Here is a 14800-nt window from a genome sequence, read left to right as displayed (position 1 = left end):
AACTTAATTATTTTATTTATTTCTGACCCAATTAGCTTTACACTCAACCCATAAAATACCAATTGCATCATGTTTCCCCACCGGTTCGAAACTAGGAGTTGCTTGAAAGTGTCCAGCTAATATTTGCTAATATCGCTAGATCCTCTCTCTCTCCCCCACAAAAATCGCCAAAATATCTCCGTTTAGCCTCTCCCGGTGGTCTTCGTAAATCAGTTCTCCCGAAGCAGCCGGCCGGCGTGACAGTATCACCAAATCTCCGGAAAGGATCGCGGCGGTCATCGAAGTGCGCGGAAAACAACGGTGAAAAAACAGTGGCAAGTAGGAAAAGCCGCGGAAAACAGTGAAAAGTGTGTGTGAAGTGGGTGCAATGCTAAGAGCAGCCCCACAACTAAAGCCCGTGCCACTGTCGCGTGTGTGTGTGTGTGTGTTTTTTTTTGTGTAAGGTGTGTACACAGCCAAAATCTTAATGATTCTGTTGGCTACTTTATTTTGTTTTGTTTTTTAAGTGCAAGTGAATCAAATACAAGTGTGTAATAAACAAAACTGTACCAAAAATCGAGTGGACAACAAATTTAACTGCGCAATAAGAAGGTTTTTTGCTACCTTTTGTGCGTGCGTTCCGTTACTCGTCGTCCGTTGGGATCTGCAGCAGCAACAATTGTGAGAGGGTGAGTGAAACAAAACTATATTCTTTTTGCTTGCATGCTAGGTTTACACTTGCTTCGCGCGCACATTTTCGACTTCGCTTGCCTCTGCATATATGAATACTCACTAAGAAGTCCCGTTACCTGCATTCCTTGCTCTCGCACTGACAAATTGAACCCAAGAGCGGGAGAGAGTCGCTCTCTCAGAATACCCTCCACTCTTGTGGGTGGCAATGCTGACATTTGGAAGCTGCTGCCTTTGTTTACCTTTTTTATATCTTGGTAAATATTTGTAAATTGGCGAATTCAAAAACAAAACTGAATTAAAAATTATATATTAATATAGGAATTAAATGTTTTATATATTTTCTGTTGGTTTTTATTTTGTTTTTACAAAAATTAATGTGCCCAAGGTAATATATATTTTTTTTGTTATAAATATAAATTTAATTTAACAAAGTTTTATTTCTGACTAAAAGCAAAACTTATTAATTTTAATTAGATCATTTGTTTTGTGTTAAATTTTAATGCATTGTTAAATTTACAAATGAGCTTATAGTTCTTTAAAATTAAATTATATTCTTGGTATAAATTTATCAATTGCTTGATTTCAAGTACCAGGCGAACAGCAGGGCAGTATAGGGTTAATTTTCTTGAGTGCCAGCCATTAATTTTTTCTCAATTACGATGTCGCTTAGAGATGTGCATCAGCTTATCTTAGCTCTCTCACTCTCTTTTCGGCTGTTACGAACTTCGGGGAATTGAAGTGCGAAAAATGAGTGAAAGCCATTATTGTCACTCAATTACGATATTGCTCATCCTCGCTCTCCTTCTCTCTGTTCGCCTGTTACGATCTCCCGGGAGTAAAAGAGTAGGTTATTTTTTTTACTCAATGACGATATCGCTCAAAGCTGTGCATTAGCCGCTCTCTCTCTTTTTGGCAGTTACGATCTTCGGGCGACAATGAGTGCAAGCCCTTGTTTTATCACTCAATTACAAAAGGGATCAGCCTATCGTATCTCTCTTATTGTCTGGTCGTCAGTTACGAGCTTTGAGGAGTTTATTGAGCAAAAATGAGTGCAAGGCAGTGCATATCACACAATTGTGATATTGCAGAGATAAGCTCTTGGCTCTCCTGCTCTTTTATGTTTGCAAATTACTCAAAATTGGGGAATAAGTGAATCATTGTCATATTCATCATCATCACATTCATCATCATTATCATTATCATCATGTTGTCAACAGTTTTTGGGCTTTTGTTGTCCACAAATCAAAGCTCAGCGGAGACAAACTGACAGGATTCGAAGAGGGGTGTGTGTGTGTGTGGAATGGGAATCAAAATCGGTATCAGAGTTCAGAGTTTGAGTCCGGAATGCCTTGTTGACAAGTTGAGCATTTTAATTGCTGCCGTGCGGCCAAAACAACAGGGTTAAAGGTGGGGGTTGGGGAGGGGGTGGCAGCCACGCGGGTTAAGGGTCGGTCGGCTGGCCGTGCTGCACGCAAAGAGTCAACTTCCTGTGCGTATCCACAAAATGCGCTAACTAATCAAATATGCATAACAAACTTGAGCCGCCGAAGAACAGTGAACGTGGAGCACCACCCCTTTTTTTCTCTTTTTGTGTTGGCCACAATCGCACGCAATGGTCTACGCACCGTCAAGGGGTTAAAACCAGGACATTGTCAGAGATGTGCCAAAGGTTCTAGCTAAAAGTTTTTGATTAATTTTATTATTATTAATATTAAGTTAAAAAGAAGTGATCAAAAGTATGCGGTGATATTTAGCAAGTCTAAAATTTGGGATATTTTATTTACAAGTCGTATTTCCAAGAAAGGTACAGAAAGGATATATAGGACTATAACTAAAAAAAAACTTTAAAGGTTTCTTGATAAAAATACATGAAAATTCCTTTAATATTAATCATTTTAATACCCTTTGACTTTCCTTATATATATTTATTTGTTTTCTGACTAATTTTTGTAATTTAGCGGACATTTTTCCTACCCTAAAATAGCTAAACTGTCAACTTTTGTATTAAAAACAATATGAAATGTAAAAGGCATTTCGTCGATTTAACCCAATGTCGATTTGCTGCTAAATTATTGCTGCTCGTTGTCGTTGTCGCTGCGACTTTTGCTGTGACTTCTCTAACCCGTAAAACTATTATTATGATCATTATAACTGGCGACCCTGCCACTACTGGCACCGCCCAGTCCAGGCTTTGACTTCGATCTGAATCCGTATCCGCACGCACTTTGACACACACCCACCCGCTCCCTATTGGCCGCCTCATAAATGTTTTGGCAATAAAAGCCCAAGTTATGATAATGCCAATTCATGTTTAGTGTGCGGAGATATATCTAAATATTTATACCAGAGTGTGTTTGCATGTTTCTCCAATGACGTGCGGAAAGCGTCAACGGGGGGAAGAGTGATGGATGTGTCGGTGCTGTCAGCAGGTGGAACATTTACAAGCTTCACAGAGATAAATCTCATATCATCCTGGCACTTGTTGTTTTTTGTAGATAATTTTATTTGGAAAGTTTAGAAATGGAAAGTTTTTAAGGGTCACTTAACGTGCTGAAAAACATCTGAAAAAGTTAATATTTAATCAAACTTTAAGCTACAACACAATGTCCTTGCTCCTTGCCCATTATGATTAAAATATTAGCTTGCTAATATTTGTTTTCTAACTTTATTTACCACTTTTAGCTGGCGCAGAAGTTTTAGTGTTTGAGATGTGGGGAGGTTGGCTGTGTCTCTCTGGATTATTGTTGTTGTCAACATCGACATAACCCTTTTGTTGAACAGTTGGCGGAACGACACAACTCGTCGTGGTGGTGGTGGTGACATTGGTGACACCGGCGACAGCGGCGGCGGCAATTAATAATACGTAATTTATGATCCGCATTCAATTCTATTTGACTTTTGCGGCCCAACAAAAAAAATAAAAAAGGGTTAAGAGAACCGCACTTAAACGCCTTTTCTAGTGAAGCGTTACAATTTACAGCCGTTTGCCAGTCAGCCGGAACGACAGCCCACTCTTAACAAATTCTTTTTGAATATATACATATATACATATAGTATCTATATATATACCGATTTTGGTTGTACAAAAAAATTCGACAGTGTTGTTATCCTTATCCTCAAGGATAATCCGGCATTCGTGCCAAATTCTATTAGCCAAGTTACAGGCACTGCTTAACGCTTGGCTAATCGCTTTGGCTTAATCCCCAAAAACCTGCAGGCAAAAGTTTTTTATTAAATTAAAATTGATACACCTACCGATAAACCTACAGGTACTGTAGCAAAAAAGGCTAATGCAATTAGGATTAAGGAAGGGATTTTAATTGGCGTAAGTTGATTTTATCAGAAATTTTTTAATTCTATAGGTAATAGATTTGCTTAGTTAAAATTAAAAAACTTCATAACTCGGCCAAAAATGCATTTATTTTAATTCGGAAAGTTTTCCTGTGTTAGTTTTTATTAGGTTAATAAATCTGCATACTTTATTTGGAATTTATAAAAATGTTGATTTTGTTGATTTTTTTTTTGCAAAATTTAAGATACAACCCTTATAAAATTTAGAAAAAAAAAATAAAAAATTTTTTTTCTGACTAAGATGGCTAAATCGATTTGGCTTTCAATGCTGATCAAGAATATATATGATTTATAGGGTCGGAAATGTTTCCTTCTCTCTTTATAAGGTTTTTACTGAAATAAAGGGATGTATTACAAATATGAATTATAGATTTATACTGTTTTTATACTATTTATTTATGTATTATTTTACCTACAAAATGAATACTCTTTTCTGTAGTTTATATAGTCTTGATCTAAACAATGATCATCTCATGAAGAATATTAAAAAGTATGAACGTTCGGTAAATACCTACAAAAAACAAATACTATTAATTTACTACTATATAATAATACTATACTATAATTTACTCTTTGTACTCAAGAATATCTTCAGCATACTTCTAGAGTTTCTTGCTGACTTTTATTGCAATATATATATGGAATTTAAAAGTTATACACCTTCTATAAATATAGTATGTTTTAATCATCATAAATTCATTGGTTATCCAAAAGTTATCGCAGATTACCAACTTTATATGCAAAATTTAGACAGCAAACTAAAAGAATAAAGCTTGACTTTCAAGATTGAAGCATTTTATTAATTACGATCCCTAAAATCATCAAAAGTTCTTGTTTATATTTATTTTTCAAACTTCTGAGAACCACTTAAGGTATCTTTGAAGACTAAAATGTAAAAGAAAGAGCTAAGCAAGTCCTACTTTATATCTACCTTACACCATTACGAACTTTTAAATCATATATCTTCCGATATCACGAATACTATACTCACTTCAATTTCCAAATAAAAATCATTTGATCACAGTGCCACTCTTCTCTGAGCTTTTTCCATAGGGAAACAATAGCGTAACCACAATAAATCGGAGGCAGACAGTAAAATCCCCAGCTTTTGGCATTGCCTGGCAACCCATGGAAGTGGGTGGGATGAGTACAGCACAGTGGGTGTGAGATATCGGCAGTGAACAGTTAATTATGACACGCACTGTTTGCTCACAGCCGCTGTTGCTATTTATTTATGCATTTTATTTAATATTCCCAGTGTCGCTGCTCATTTAAGCGGGGATGCGGGGCTCTATAATCATGTCCATGTCCAGCCACCAGACAGCAAACAATATAAATGTATATCTACATATATACATATATATATTTAAATACAAGACAAAAAAAACATATACAAATAGATAGAAACAAAAAAAGAGAACAAATAAACAGGAAAACTAATGAAACACGAAATGTTTTTGATTGCATGTTTGCCCCCCAGTACCATTAATAGTATTTTGTTGCAAAAATATTCACTTGTAGTCGATGTTTTTTTTTTTTAGTAATAATTTTTATTTAATTTCCTTTGTTTTGTTGTTGTTTAATTAATTTTATATATAATTGCAGTGACATGAGGTGTTGTTGCTTCTTCATTAATTTTATCCCATATACATATACATATACATATATATTTAATAAATATATATATATCATACATATATATATCCTTTCGTACATATACATATACATATCGAATTTTGTTGTTCTTGTTGTTGTTGGTTGTTGTTGATGTTGATGTTCGGGGGTTGTTGTTGTTGTTTGTTTGTTTGCCTTTTGTTTAAATTTAATTAACTATAATTAATATTGCTTTTGCGTATAATTCATTTTTCAAAAAACAGCTAAACCAACAGAAAAAAAAATATATATATATTTATATATAAATTCTTATGACGATGCAGGTGATGATGATGATGATGATAATGATGATGCAGGTGATGTTCATGTTGTTGTTGCATTTATTGGGTTACAAGGAAAAACAAATTGCTACCGAAATTTATTTTAATTTTAATCTTTTTTTGTCATTTTATGTTAATTTTCTTGTGTTATTTCTTCTTTTTTTAGTATTTTCTCATTAATTCTGCATGTGAGTGTGTGTGTATCAGGGTGTGCGAGTGTGTGGGTGTATGTGTGTATGTGTGTGAGGGAGAAGTCTGTTAGCTGCGTCTTTGTCGCTCTCTCTTAACTTATGCGAGGAACATGCGTTGAATTCAACTTTTCTTTTCTTTTCTTTTTTACTTTTTTTCTGTTTCTGAAATCATTTTAACTTATGCGAGAGTAAAAAAAAAAATTGATACTTTAACACTAAAAAAAAATTATATTTTTTTATCCATATATATAGTATATATATATTTTTTATAATTGTTTGTATATAAACACACACAGAACTCGTCGTGCCCTAATTTTTAGCATCTCAGGGGTGTTTCTTTCTCTTTTTTAACGAGATAAAAATAAAAATACTAATAAAAAAAAATATTATTTTGTTCTTTGGTTTTAGAACTTAAATATACGAAAAAAAAAATCATAAAAATAATGGAGGAAAAGAAAAGAGTTAAATTAGGAAAACTCAAGTTCTCATAGGGGTTTTCTTTCTTTTTTTTCTAAGCATTTTCCATCACTGGTGAGGTGTGTTTTTTAGGGTATGTGTGTGTGTGTGTGTGTATGCGGTGTGTGTGTGTGTGTGTGGTACATGTTTGTGTGTTTTTTTTTGCTGAGTGTTTACGGTATCTTGGTACTTAAGAGCTACATAAATTATTTTAAATATATATATATATATTTATATATATTCCATATATTTCTATGCATATAGGTTTTTTATTTACGTTTACTAAAAAAAAAATGTTTCATCCACCTAAGACTAAGAAAAAAAATTGCATTTATTTTGTTTTCATTTCGTATTTGTTTTTGTTTTTGTTTCTTTTTTTTCGGTATTTTTTTAATGTTTTTTTTTTTTGTGTGTTATATATATTCTTTAATTTGTTTTTAATGTCCAGCTTTGTGGGTTCTTTCTTACTTGTTCTTTTTATTTTTTTTACTAAGGTTACATTCCAGCTTGTTTTTATTTATTTTTTATTTATATATATATATATATATATATATATGTGTGTTCTAGGTTTTTTTATATATATTTATAAAGAGGCGCCATCTTTGATGTTGCTATTTCCAATCGTACAATATCCATACATATACATATACATATACATATATATATATATATATATATATATGCGTGTGTGGGGGAAAGGGGTTGTGTGTGTGTGTGTGTGTAGATGTGTGATATATAAAGTATATATATATATGTATATATAAATTTGTGTGTGGGGGAAAGTTATCCTTAAACACTTTTCGATTTCCGAAGAAATACAAGTTTATACCGTTTGCAACTACCCCTCCTCGCTCTCTCTTTCTCTTGACTTTTCTGCCCCTGGTTAACCCCTTATTTCTCTCAGTGTAGCCTTGCTAAGGACTCCAAAGACATTTGCGGAATTCTATATAGAATTGAGAGAGGTTAGGAAAAGAAAAAAAGACCATACTTTAACCGCTTTCTTTGGGCCCAGCAAAACTGATAAATATATATATAACATATATACTACAAATGTTAGGCGCTAATCCAGCTTTCTCCGGGAAAATGTCCGCCAGCTATTTACAGTCCGGGAGGGGGGTTGGGGGTTCACTCTCAGCTTAGACGACCACCAGCACAGGTTGGTGATGGGACGCCGGCGGCGGTGGCGGGCAATGATCGATGAGGGGCTAGAGGCTGAGGCGCTGACCTTGTCCCGGTCAGACGTCAACATCCAGATCAAGATCAATTACCGAGCTACGATCCTCATCGGGATCTTGGTCGGCATCCTCCTGCTCATCGATATCCTCTTCGAGGTCGAGCTCTAACTCCAGACCACCGCCTCCTCCTCCTCCTCCGCCGCCGCCTCCATCATCACAATCGGAGCGGCCGTCCAGTAATTGTCACTGATCCGTACCGCCCGCCGTGGTGCCATGATGCGGATGCGAGTGATGCGAATGTGGATGCTGATGCTGGTGCGGATGCGGGTGCTGCTGCTGTTGCTGTTGCTGCTGTTGGTGGTGATGATGTGCCTGGGTGTGATGATGGGCCGCCTCCTCAGCCAGCTGTAGTGCCGCTGCAGCTGCTGCTGCTGCTGCGGCAGCTGCACTGCCATTATGCTGCACCTCCAGCCCATTGACCATCTTCTCCATGCTCTTCAGCTCCGAGGGGGAGTTCTGGGATTGCGATGCGCCACGTTGCTGCTTCATCAGCGAGGGCGGCGTGGTGGGTGACATTGAAATGGGACGCGTGGGGGGCGAATGGGACGCTGGCCTAGGTCTTGGGCTAGAGCTAAGACTTCGCGGTTCCATACCCTGGGCCGGTGGTGCTCCTCCCTCGCCCGATCGATTGGCATTCGAGCCCGGTGTGACGGCATCAAAGGCCGAGCCCAGGCTACCCGGCAAACTGTACGGCGAAAAGCGATGACTCTTTAGGCCCTGAAGTGGCGAAACTGGCGTATGTCCCGCCGCTGCATAGGCATGTCCAAAGAGTGCCGGATGTTGGGCGGCCAGAGCCAGTTGGGCATTGAAAAGCAGGCCGGGATTGAGTCCAGCCGGACTCATTGCTGCCGCCGCGGCCGGATTGTGCAGCAGACCGAGATGCGGCGGCGGATAAAGGCCGTGCGGATACAGGTAAGGCAACAGGTGCGGCGACGGATGTATGGGCGGACCCACCGAGATATTCGGTGATGGATAGCTACCGCCGCCGCCGCCACCGGGATTTAGGCCAGCAGCTGCTGCCGCCGCTGCTGCTGCGGCACCCACCGCCTCCTTGGGACTGCCCGTCGAGGTGGGCCGAAAGGCACCGCCGGTGCTCCCGCCGACGCTTTCCGAGCAGCTTGAATCGCTGCCATCGCGCTCCACATCGGCATCTGCCTGCAGGCGTCTCCTTAGAGCCTCCTCCGCACTGGCATTTGCCGCAGCGGCAGCGGCATGTTCACTAGCACCGGCTCCAGCTCCAGCCAGGTGATTAAACCAGGCGGCAAGTGCTATTTTTTACCGAAGAAAAAATAAGAAAAGAAAATAGAGAGAGGTTAGTTGGATTGTGCTTTTCCCCCGGGGAGAATCCCCTCCCTTTCCAGTTGATAAACTGGAAAATCGTACTCACCCGAGTGCTGATGGGCATGCATTTGCTGTAGCGAATGGCTGAGCGGCAGGAGCGGACTCTGTGGCGGTCCAACCACATCCAACAGTTTGTCCTCATCATCCTGCTGGTTGTCCAGCAGCGCTGCATGCGGATGCAGGTGGGGCGGACGACCGGCATGGCCCAGGTGTAGCGGTGCACGGGAGCTGCTCACATGCGTCGGATTCAGTTTGTCCGAATCGGACCCTCGGTTCGACATTAGCGCCTGCCTGTAACAACAGTTGTACGAGAGGCAAAGGCCACAAATTAGAACATCCAATTGTCAGGGTTGATATAGGAGTATGAACCATATAAACATAGTATAAAAATACACTATACAAAAATATATTCTTGGATCTTGTGGAGATAATTCACACAGTTTGGGATATTAGATATTCGGGATGTCTGGGAAATATTCGGTAAATGAATGATAATGCGAAATATTGTTTATAAACTTGCAGATACATAATTTGTATCTTTTAACCAATCTTTTCATATAACTACCTATAAATTTATTTATTTATTTAACTATCTATTTATATATATATATAATTAATATAACTATTAATCTTTCTATCTATTTATTTTTGAAATTATCTATATAGATATGTTATATATATTAATGTACCTATCTTTCTATATATTTTGCTATCTTTCTATCTAGATAGAGAGGCAATCTTTAGGTGTATCTTAATATCTATCTATCTATCTATCCTTCCAATCTATATATATAATTTAACTAGTTTCCACAACACCTAATCAGCGGGTTTCCATTTTTCTCCCACCTCCCTTCCTCCCCACTGCCAAATCAATCAGCTTTTCCGCCGACAATTTGAACGTCAGTCGGCATTGTTGTTCGATTTGCCAACGGAATTTTCGTTGGGGATCAGGGCCAAAGCTTTGATAATATTGTTGGTAACTGAAATATCTGCTAAATGATAAACCAGCGCTGGCGGCGGGCATGCCAGCCAGTAAGCCCGGCTGCCAGTCCACATCCACATTGGGGATCCCCATCAAGCCGGTGAACCTTAATTGAAATGTAACAATGCGAGACGGAAATGGGGCAGGAGCAAGGACGACCTAGTGTGTGTGTGTGTTAGTGGTGTATGTGTGTCTGCGGCTGACAATGAAATTGAAAAATAATTCAAAACACGTTAGTGTAATTTAGTGTCTGCTGGCCTGGGCACGGGTCTAACGGCCTGCATTTTCCATTTCAATTTTCCTTATTTTTCACACATCAAAGCCGGGCGCTGCCTCGCAAATTGGGCAATTTCAGCACACACACACGGGTGTTGTTGTGTGTATCATTATCACAGCAACCACACCCACAGAATACCACCCCCTTCAAAAAAAAAAATAGGAGAAGAAACCACGGAAAATCCACCCATGGGCTGGCATTGCGCCAAGGGCGTCTTCTTTTACACTTAACTGTTTTTCCACCTGCCACGTTAGTGTGTGTATGGTGTGTGTACGGTGTGTGTGTGGGGGCTAATTTAATAGCAAATCAATTTGTGTTAATCCAGCCAACGTATCTGGACCCACCCACCTTAACTACAAAAGACGCCAAGACGTTCCAGGAGCGGCAGCGAACAGGACTCGGGTAAGGGAGTGGTATTTAAGGCCCAAATTTCATGGGGCGTCATTAAAAAAAGTGCAGAGTGAAGTATTGTATATACTTATTTAAGGCCTCGAGAGTTATATTCTTCTCTTTAAATAATAATAATCTACTCTACATTATTAAAATCCTAATTTCTTTATTTAAAACTTTTAAAGTACGTTTTTTTAATGGTTAAAACTTCCTAGATAATGTTATGTCTTCTCAAGACTATTTAAAGTATTTATTTTGTAATATAATTCATTCGAATTATTTTTAAATGCTCTAAAAATACATTTTTCTTATATTCAATATTGTATTTTAAATCTTTTTCTATTTTTAAATCCACATAAAATTGTTTTTAATTTTAAAAATTCCTTAAACACAATTCAAAGTGTCAAGAAACTTCAAGGAATTATATTTGATCTTGTAAGACTATTTATATATTTTTTTTTTTAGTTAGAAACATTTGTAAAATATTTCTAAAGACCTTAAAAATAGATTTGTATAATAATTTATATTTTATTTTTAACGTTTTGTTGAGTTCTTGGCAGGAGGACACTCCGCTCCTGGGACTCTCATGCAGTGTGCCCATAACATTTCGACCCAAAGACGTTTATCTATTGCCCTTTTGCCTCCCATTGTAAGGTCTCCCTATATTTATCTGTGTGTGTGAGTGGAACGCCCTGACAAAAAAGGGAGTTCCCTTTAATTTTTCTCCTTTTATTTCTCTTTATTTATTTTTTTGTTGTATATTTTATTTTTTGGAGGGGGTGTTTCGCTGAAATTGCACTGTTTTGTGTGTGTGCTTTGTAATTTTTGAATTACGTTTGAATTTGCGGCTTAAACAGCCCACGCAACGCCCATCGCTAAAAAAAAAAGAGAGACCCAAAGGAGAGTCGCATCTATTGTCAACTAACGCCTAGGGAAAAAGAGAATATATATATTTGTATATTATATGTATATATGTATATATAAAATAAAATTCCCTGGGAAGCTGACTGCAACAGGAACAACAAAAGAGCGACGTTGGCGGCGGCAAGGAGAAAAGCAAATTTCAATTGCTGCTGTTAAAACGTTTTCACTTTGGATTTCCGGTTCTCGTTGCGCCCAAGGCGGCGGCACAAAATAATAGAAATAAAAAAAAAAACTCAGGGACCAAAGGGGGTTTCCCCTGGTTTTTATAGCCTTGCAAAAAAAAGGGGTTTTCCCAACCAGAGTGAGAGAGTGTGAGTGAGTAAGTGGAGAGATGAATATCATTCCGGCGGAAGTTGCGCACTAGATTGCCACCAATTAGCATCTCTTGCTGTGAAGGATATCCCACCATCATCATCATCGTCGTCATCATCATCATTATTATTATTGCCATGGTCCTGGCATTCCCTGCTGCTAATGAAGGGGTTGCAAAACAGTTGACTAAGTCGTCACTAATTGCCCAGGATTTTTGGCAGCTCTCGTTTAGGGCAAGTTACTTGCAGGACCTCAGTATGGCGGTTATTGTAAGCGGTTTAGCGGTTTTGTTTCTATCTTTCCCTTTCATTTTTTTCTCTCTGTGCCTCCCCAATTTAATTAACAATTGGACAAAGTATAAAGTAAAGCAAAGTAGAGTAAAGTTCCCTTTGTTGAAAAAGTTGACTGGCTGACTGGCTGACAACTGGCTGTCACATCAATGACCAGGCAAATTCTTTGATTTTTTTCCTCCTTTTTGGGGGGAGCTGGAGAAGGACCTGGCTTAGACAGACACGCTAATGCCAATCAAGCCAGAAGTAATCAGTTTGGCACAAAAACCGAAACTCGACTTGAGTAAATTGTTTGTGTCAAATGCTGTGGTGGTGGTGGTGGAAAAACCCTCAAGAGGGGCGGAAGAGGACAGGGAAAGCTAGCTAGGAAAATGCCACAGCGCAGTGAGTGAAAATTGATTTGTAACGTTTAACATGGACATGGACATGGACATGGACTAGAGTCGCTTTTCGGCTATTAAATGTCATTCATCATTATGCTAAGTCAGGGTTTTTTGGAAGGGGGACGGAAAAAAGCCACCCAGGACACACGCACACTCGCAGGAAAGTTGAAAGTATATGGGGAATCTTGGAAAATGTAGTATTTCCTTGATAAAAAATAGAGTTTATAAAATATTTTCAGGGTTTAATGCTTGGAATTTTGTCTAGGAAATGGTATTTCAACTTGTTTAATTCAATAATTTATCTGTTTTTACTTTTTGCATTAATAAATATGTATTTATTTATTAATTTGTTATTATTTTTATTTAAAATACTCCCACTTTCCATATATATTCCCTTATTTTGTATTCTTTGCCTCAGTGCAAAAGTTGAATCTCTCCTGCCTCCCTGGGCGATGGTGATGGTGATGGTGCTGCTCTGTGGCCGGAAACCGGAACCACTTCAAAACTTGGCCATAGAGAGTGAATGATCCCTCTTTCCTCCCAGCCGTTGGCAAACAGAAAATTGGAAAATCTGTGCGCTAAAAACTCAAAGCTTTTTTCGGACCATCAGCATCATCATCATCATCAGCAGGAGCAGGAGCAGGACCTCTCGCAACAGGATGCCAAAGGGGGTTGGGTTCTTCTTCCGACAGGAAATTGAAATCAATCCATCAATATGGATTACATGTTCGAGTTAGCTGCCAGCGGAGGTGCCAGTCATCAGCATTATTTCGCCCCCCAAGAGGGGGGATTGGTTAGGTAAAAGAGAGAGGTCAAAAGCCAAAAAGCCAAAAGCATCATTAAGCTGTCCTGTCCCCCCTCGGAGTGTGTGTGTGATTGTTTTTATTCCTGGGAGAGTCTTTTGTGTGTGACTTGCAATTTGACAAGCTGCAGGCTAATTAGTTCCGCTTAGATTTGACAAAAATTAATGTCAGTATCTGTGTATCTGTGCATTTGCTATCTGTAACTGCTAATCAAGGTTGGGGGGAGGGCAGGGCATCCAGGAGATATACAGACAAATGAGTGCTCTGTTTTGGTTTAGGGTTTTGATTCAGTGCAAAGTTTTGATTGTTGTATGGCCACAAAAGGACAGTTTTGTCTGTTTTCCAGCTTTTCCACTCTTACTTTGAGCTGTTCCTGCTTGTGCCCTGATTAGTTTTGGTCTTTGATGTTAATTTTCTGGGTAAACGATGTGGTTTACATAGAGACTGTCATTTCTGCTTCAAGATTCTATAAACGTTAGCTAATTTTTCTAATAAAATGCTTTACTATTTCCATAAATGCGCCTATACAATGTGCATTATCTTTTCAACTTAATTATATACTATAAACTAGTGATACTCACTTCTTTTCCCGCTTGCCAGCACCAGTATCACGAAAGCCCTTTGCAAAGGGATTGTTATCGATTTTCAATTGAGTTATCTGCAATTAAACCGATTAACAGCGATTAATAACGATATAAATCTACCAAGTTTAACTATAACTCACCTTCTCATTCTGATATGCAGTCACGGCAATGAACTCCGTCTCCTTGAAGACGTACGTGCGAAACGTGGAGTACGGCAGCTTGAGGATGTCATTGGCTCGCACCAGGTGGAATCGCGGCTGGTACTTGTGCATCGAGTTCAGGATGGTCTGCGGGTTGGTAGAATAAAAATAGATGGACACGGCGTAGATTAGTGTGGGGATATTCGTTTGATATCATCATGGACGTGGCTAGATTTCTTCTTTTTTTTTTGCAAACCAACCAAAGGGAAATGGGGACGAACAAAATCGAGGCGAGGGCATAACCAAGACACTAAACTCACTGACGAAGGTAGGAACAGTTCACACACAGAGAAAAGAAATACACAGACACATCAGTGAAATATAAATAATATATTTTTTATAAAAGAAATGATTGTTTTTTTTTTTTTAATCCTTCCAAAGGTACTATAATTTGAGTCAGAAGCTTGTAATTATGTGAACATATAACTAAATATGTCTTAAATATGGGACACAACATTTCATTAAAGGTGAATTT

At 38.5% G+C, this 14800-nt stretch overlaps 1 protein-coding gene and 1 long non-coding RNA gene across 8 annotated transcripts in view; one reads left to right on the top strand and one right to left on the bottom strand.

The window, feature by feature from the left end:
- The window catches only part of LOC110181660 (uncharacterized), a 222177-nt gene that overhangs the window by 70856 nt on the left and 136521 nt on the right, over positions 1-14800 (top strand). For 2 of the 4 annotated variants that reach the window (XR_015272411.1, XR_015272410.1), the window contains exon 7: positions 36-668. The exons of 1 other annotated variant lie outside the window; for it this stretch is intronic. This is a non-coding gene — a long non-coding RNA (uncharacterized LOC110181660). Of the gene's footprint in view, positions 1-35; positions 669-14800 lie in introns of those variants that run through there. One more of the 4 variants, XR_015272412.1, reaches the window with a different exon arrangement.
- Positions 7004-14800, bottom strand: part of bi (T-box transcription factor bifid) — a 91181-nt gene continuing 83384 nt past the window's right edge. For 2 of the 4 annotated variants that reach the window (XM_086836149.1, XM_086836151.1), the window contains exons 5-8: positions 14266-14412; positions 14123-14199; positions 9227-9480; positions 7004-9107 (exon numbers count right to left, since the gene is read on the bottom strand). In XM_086836149.1, the coding sequence (XP_086692275.1) occupies positions 8023-9107; positions 9227-9480; positions 14123-14199; positions 14266-14412 (1563 nt within the window). In that variant the 3' untranslated portion in view covers positions 7004-8022. The remainder of the gene's footprint in view (positions 9108-9226; positions 9481-14122; positions 14200-14265; positions 14413-14800) is intronic. The other 2 variants (XM_086836150.1, XM_086836153.1) reach the window with 1 other exon arrangement.

This window comes from Drosophila serrata, unplaced genomic scaffold (assembly GCF_035046125.1).
Source record: "Drosophila serrata isolate PLE 108 unplaced genomic scaffold, ASM3504612v1 contig_276, whole genome shotgun sequence".
Taxonomy (NCBI): Eukaryota; Metazoa; Arthropoda; class Insecta; order Diptera; family Drosophilidae; genus Drosophila; species Drosophila serrata.
This window is presented reverse-complemented; position numbering and strand designations above follow the sequence as displayed.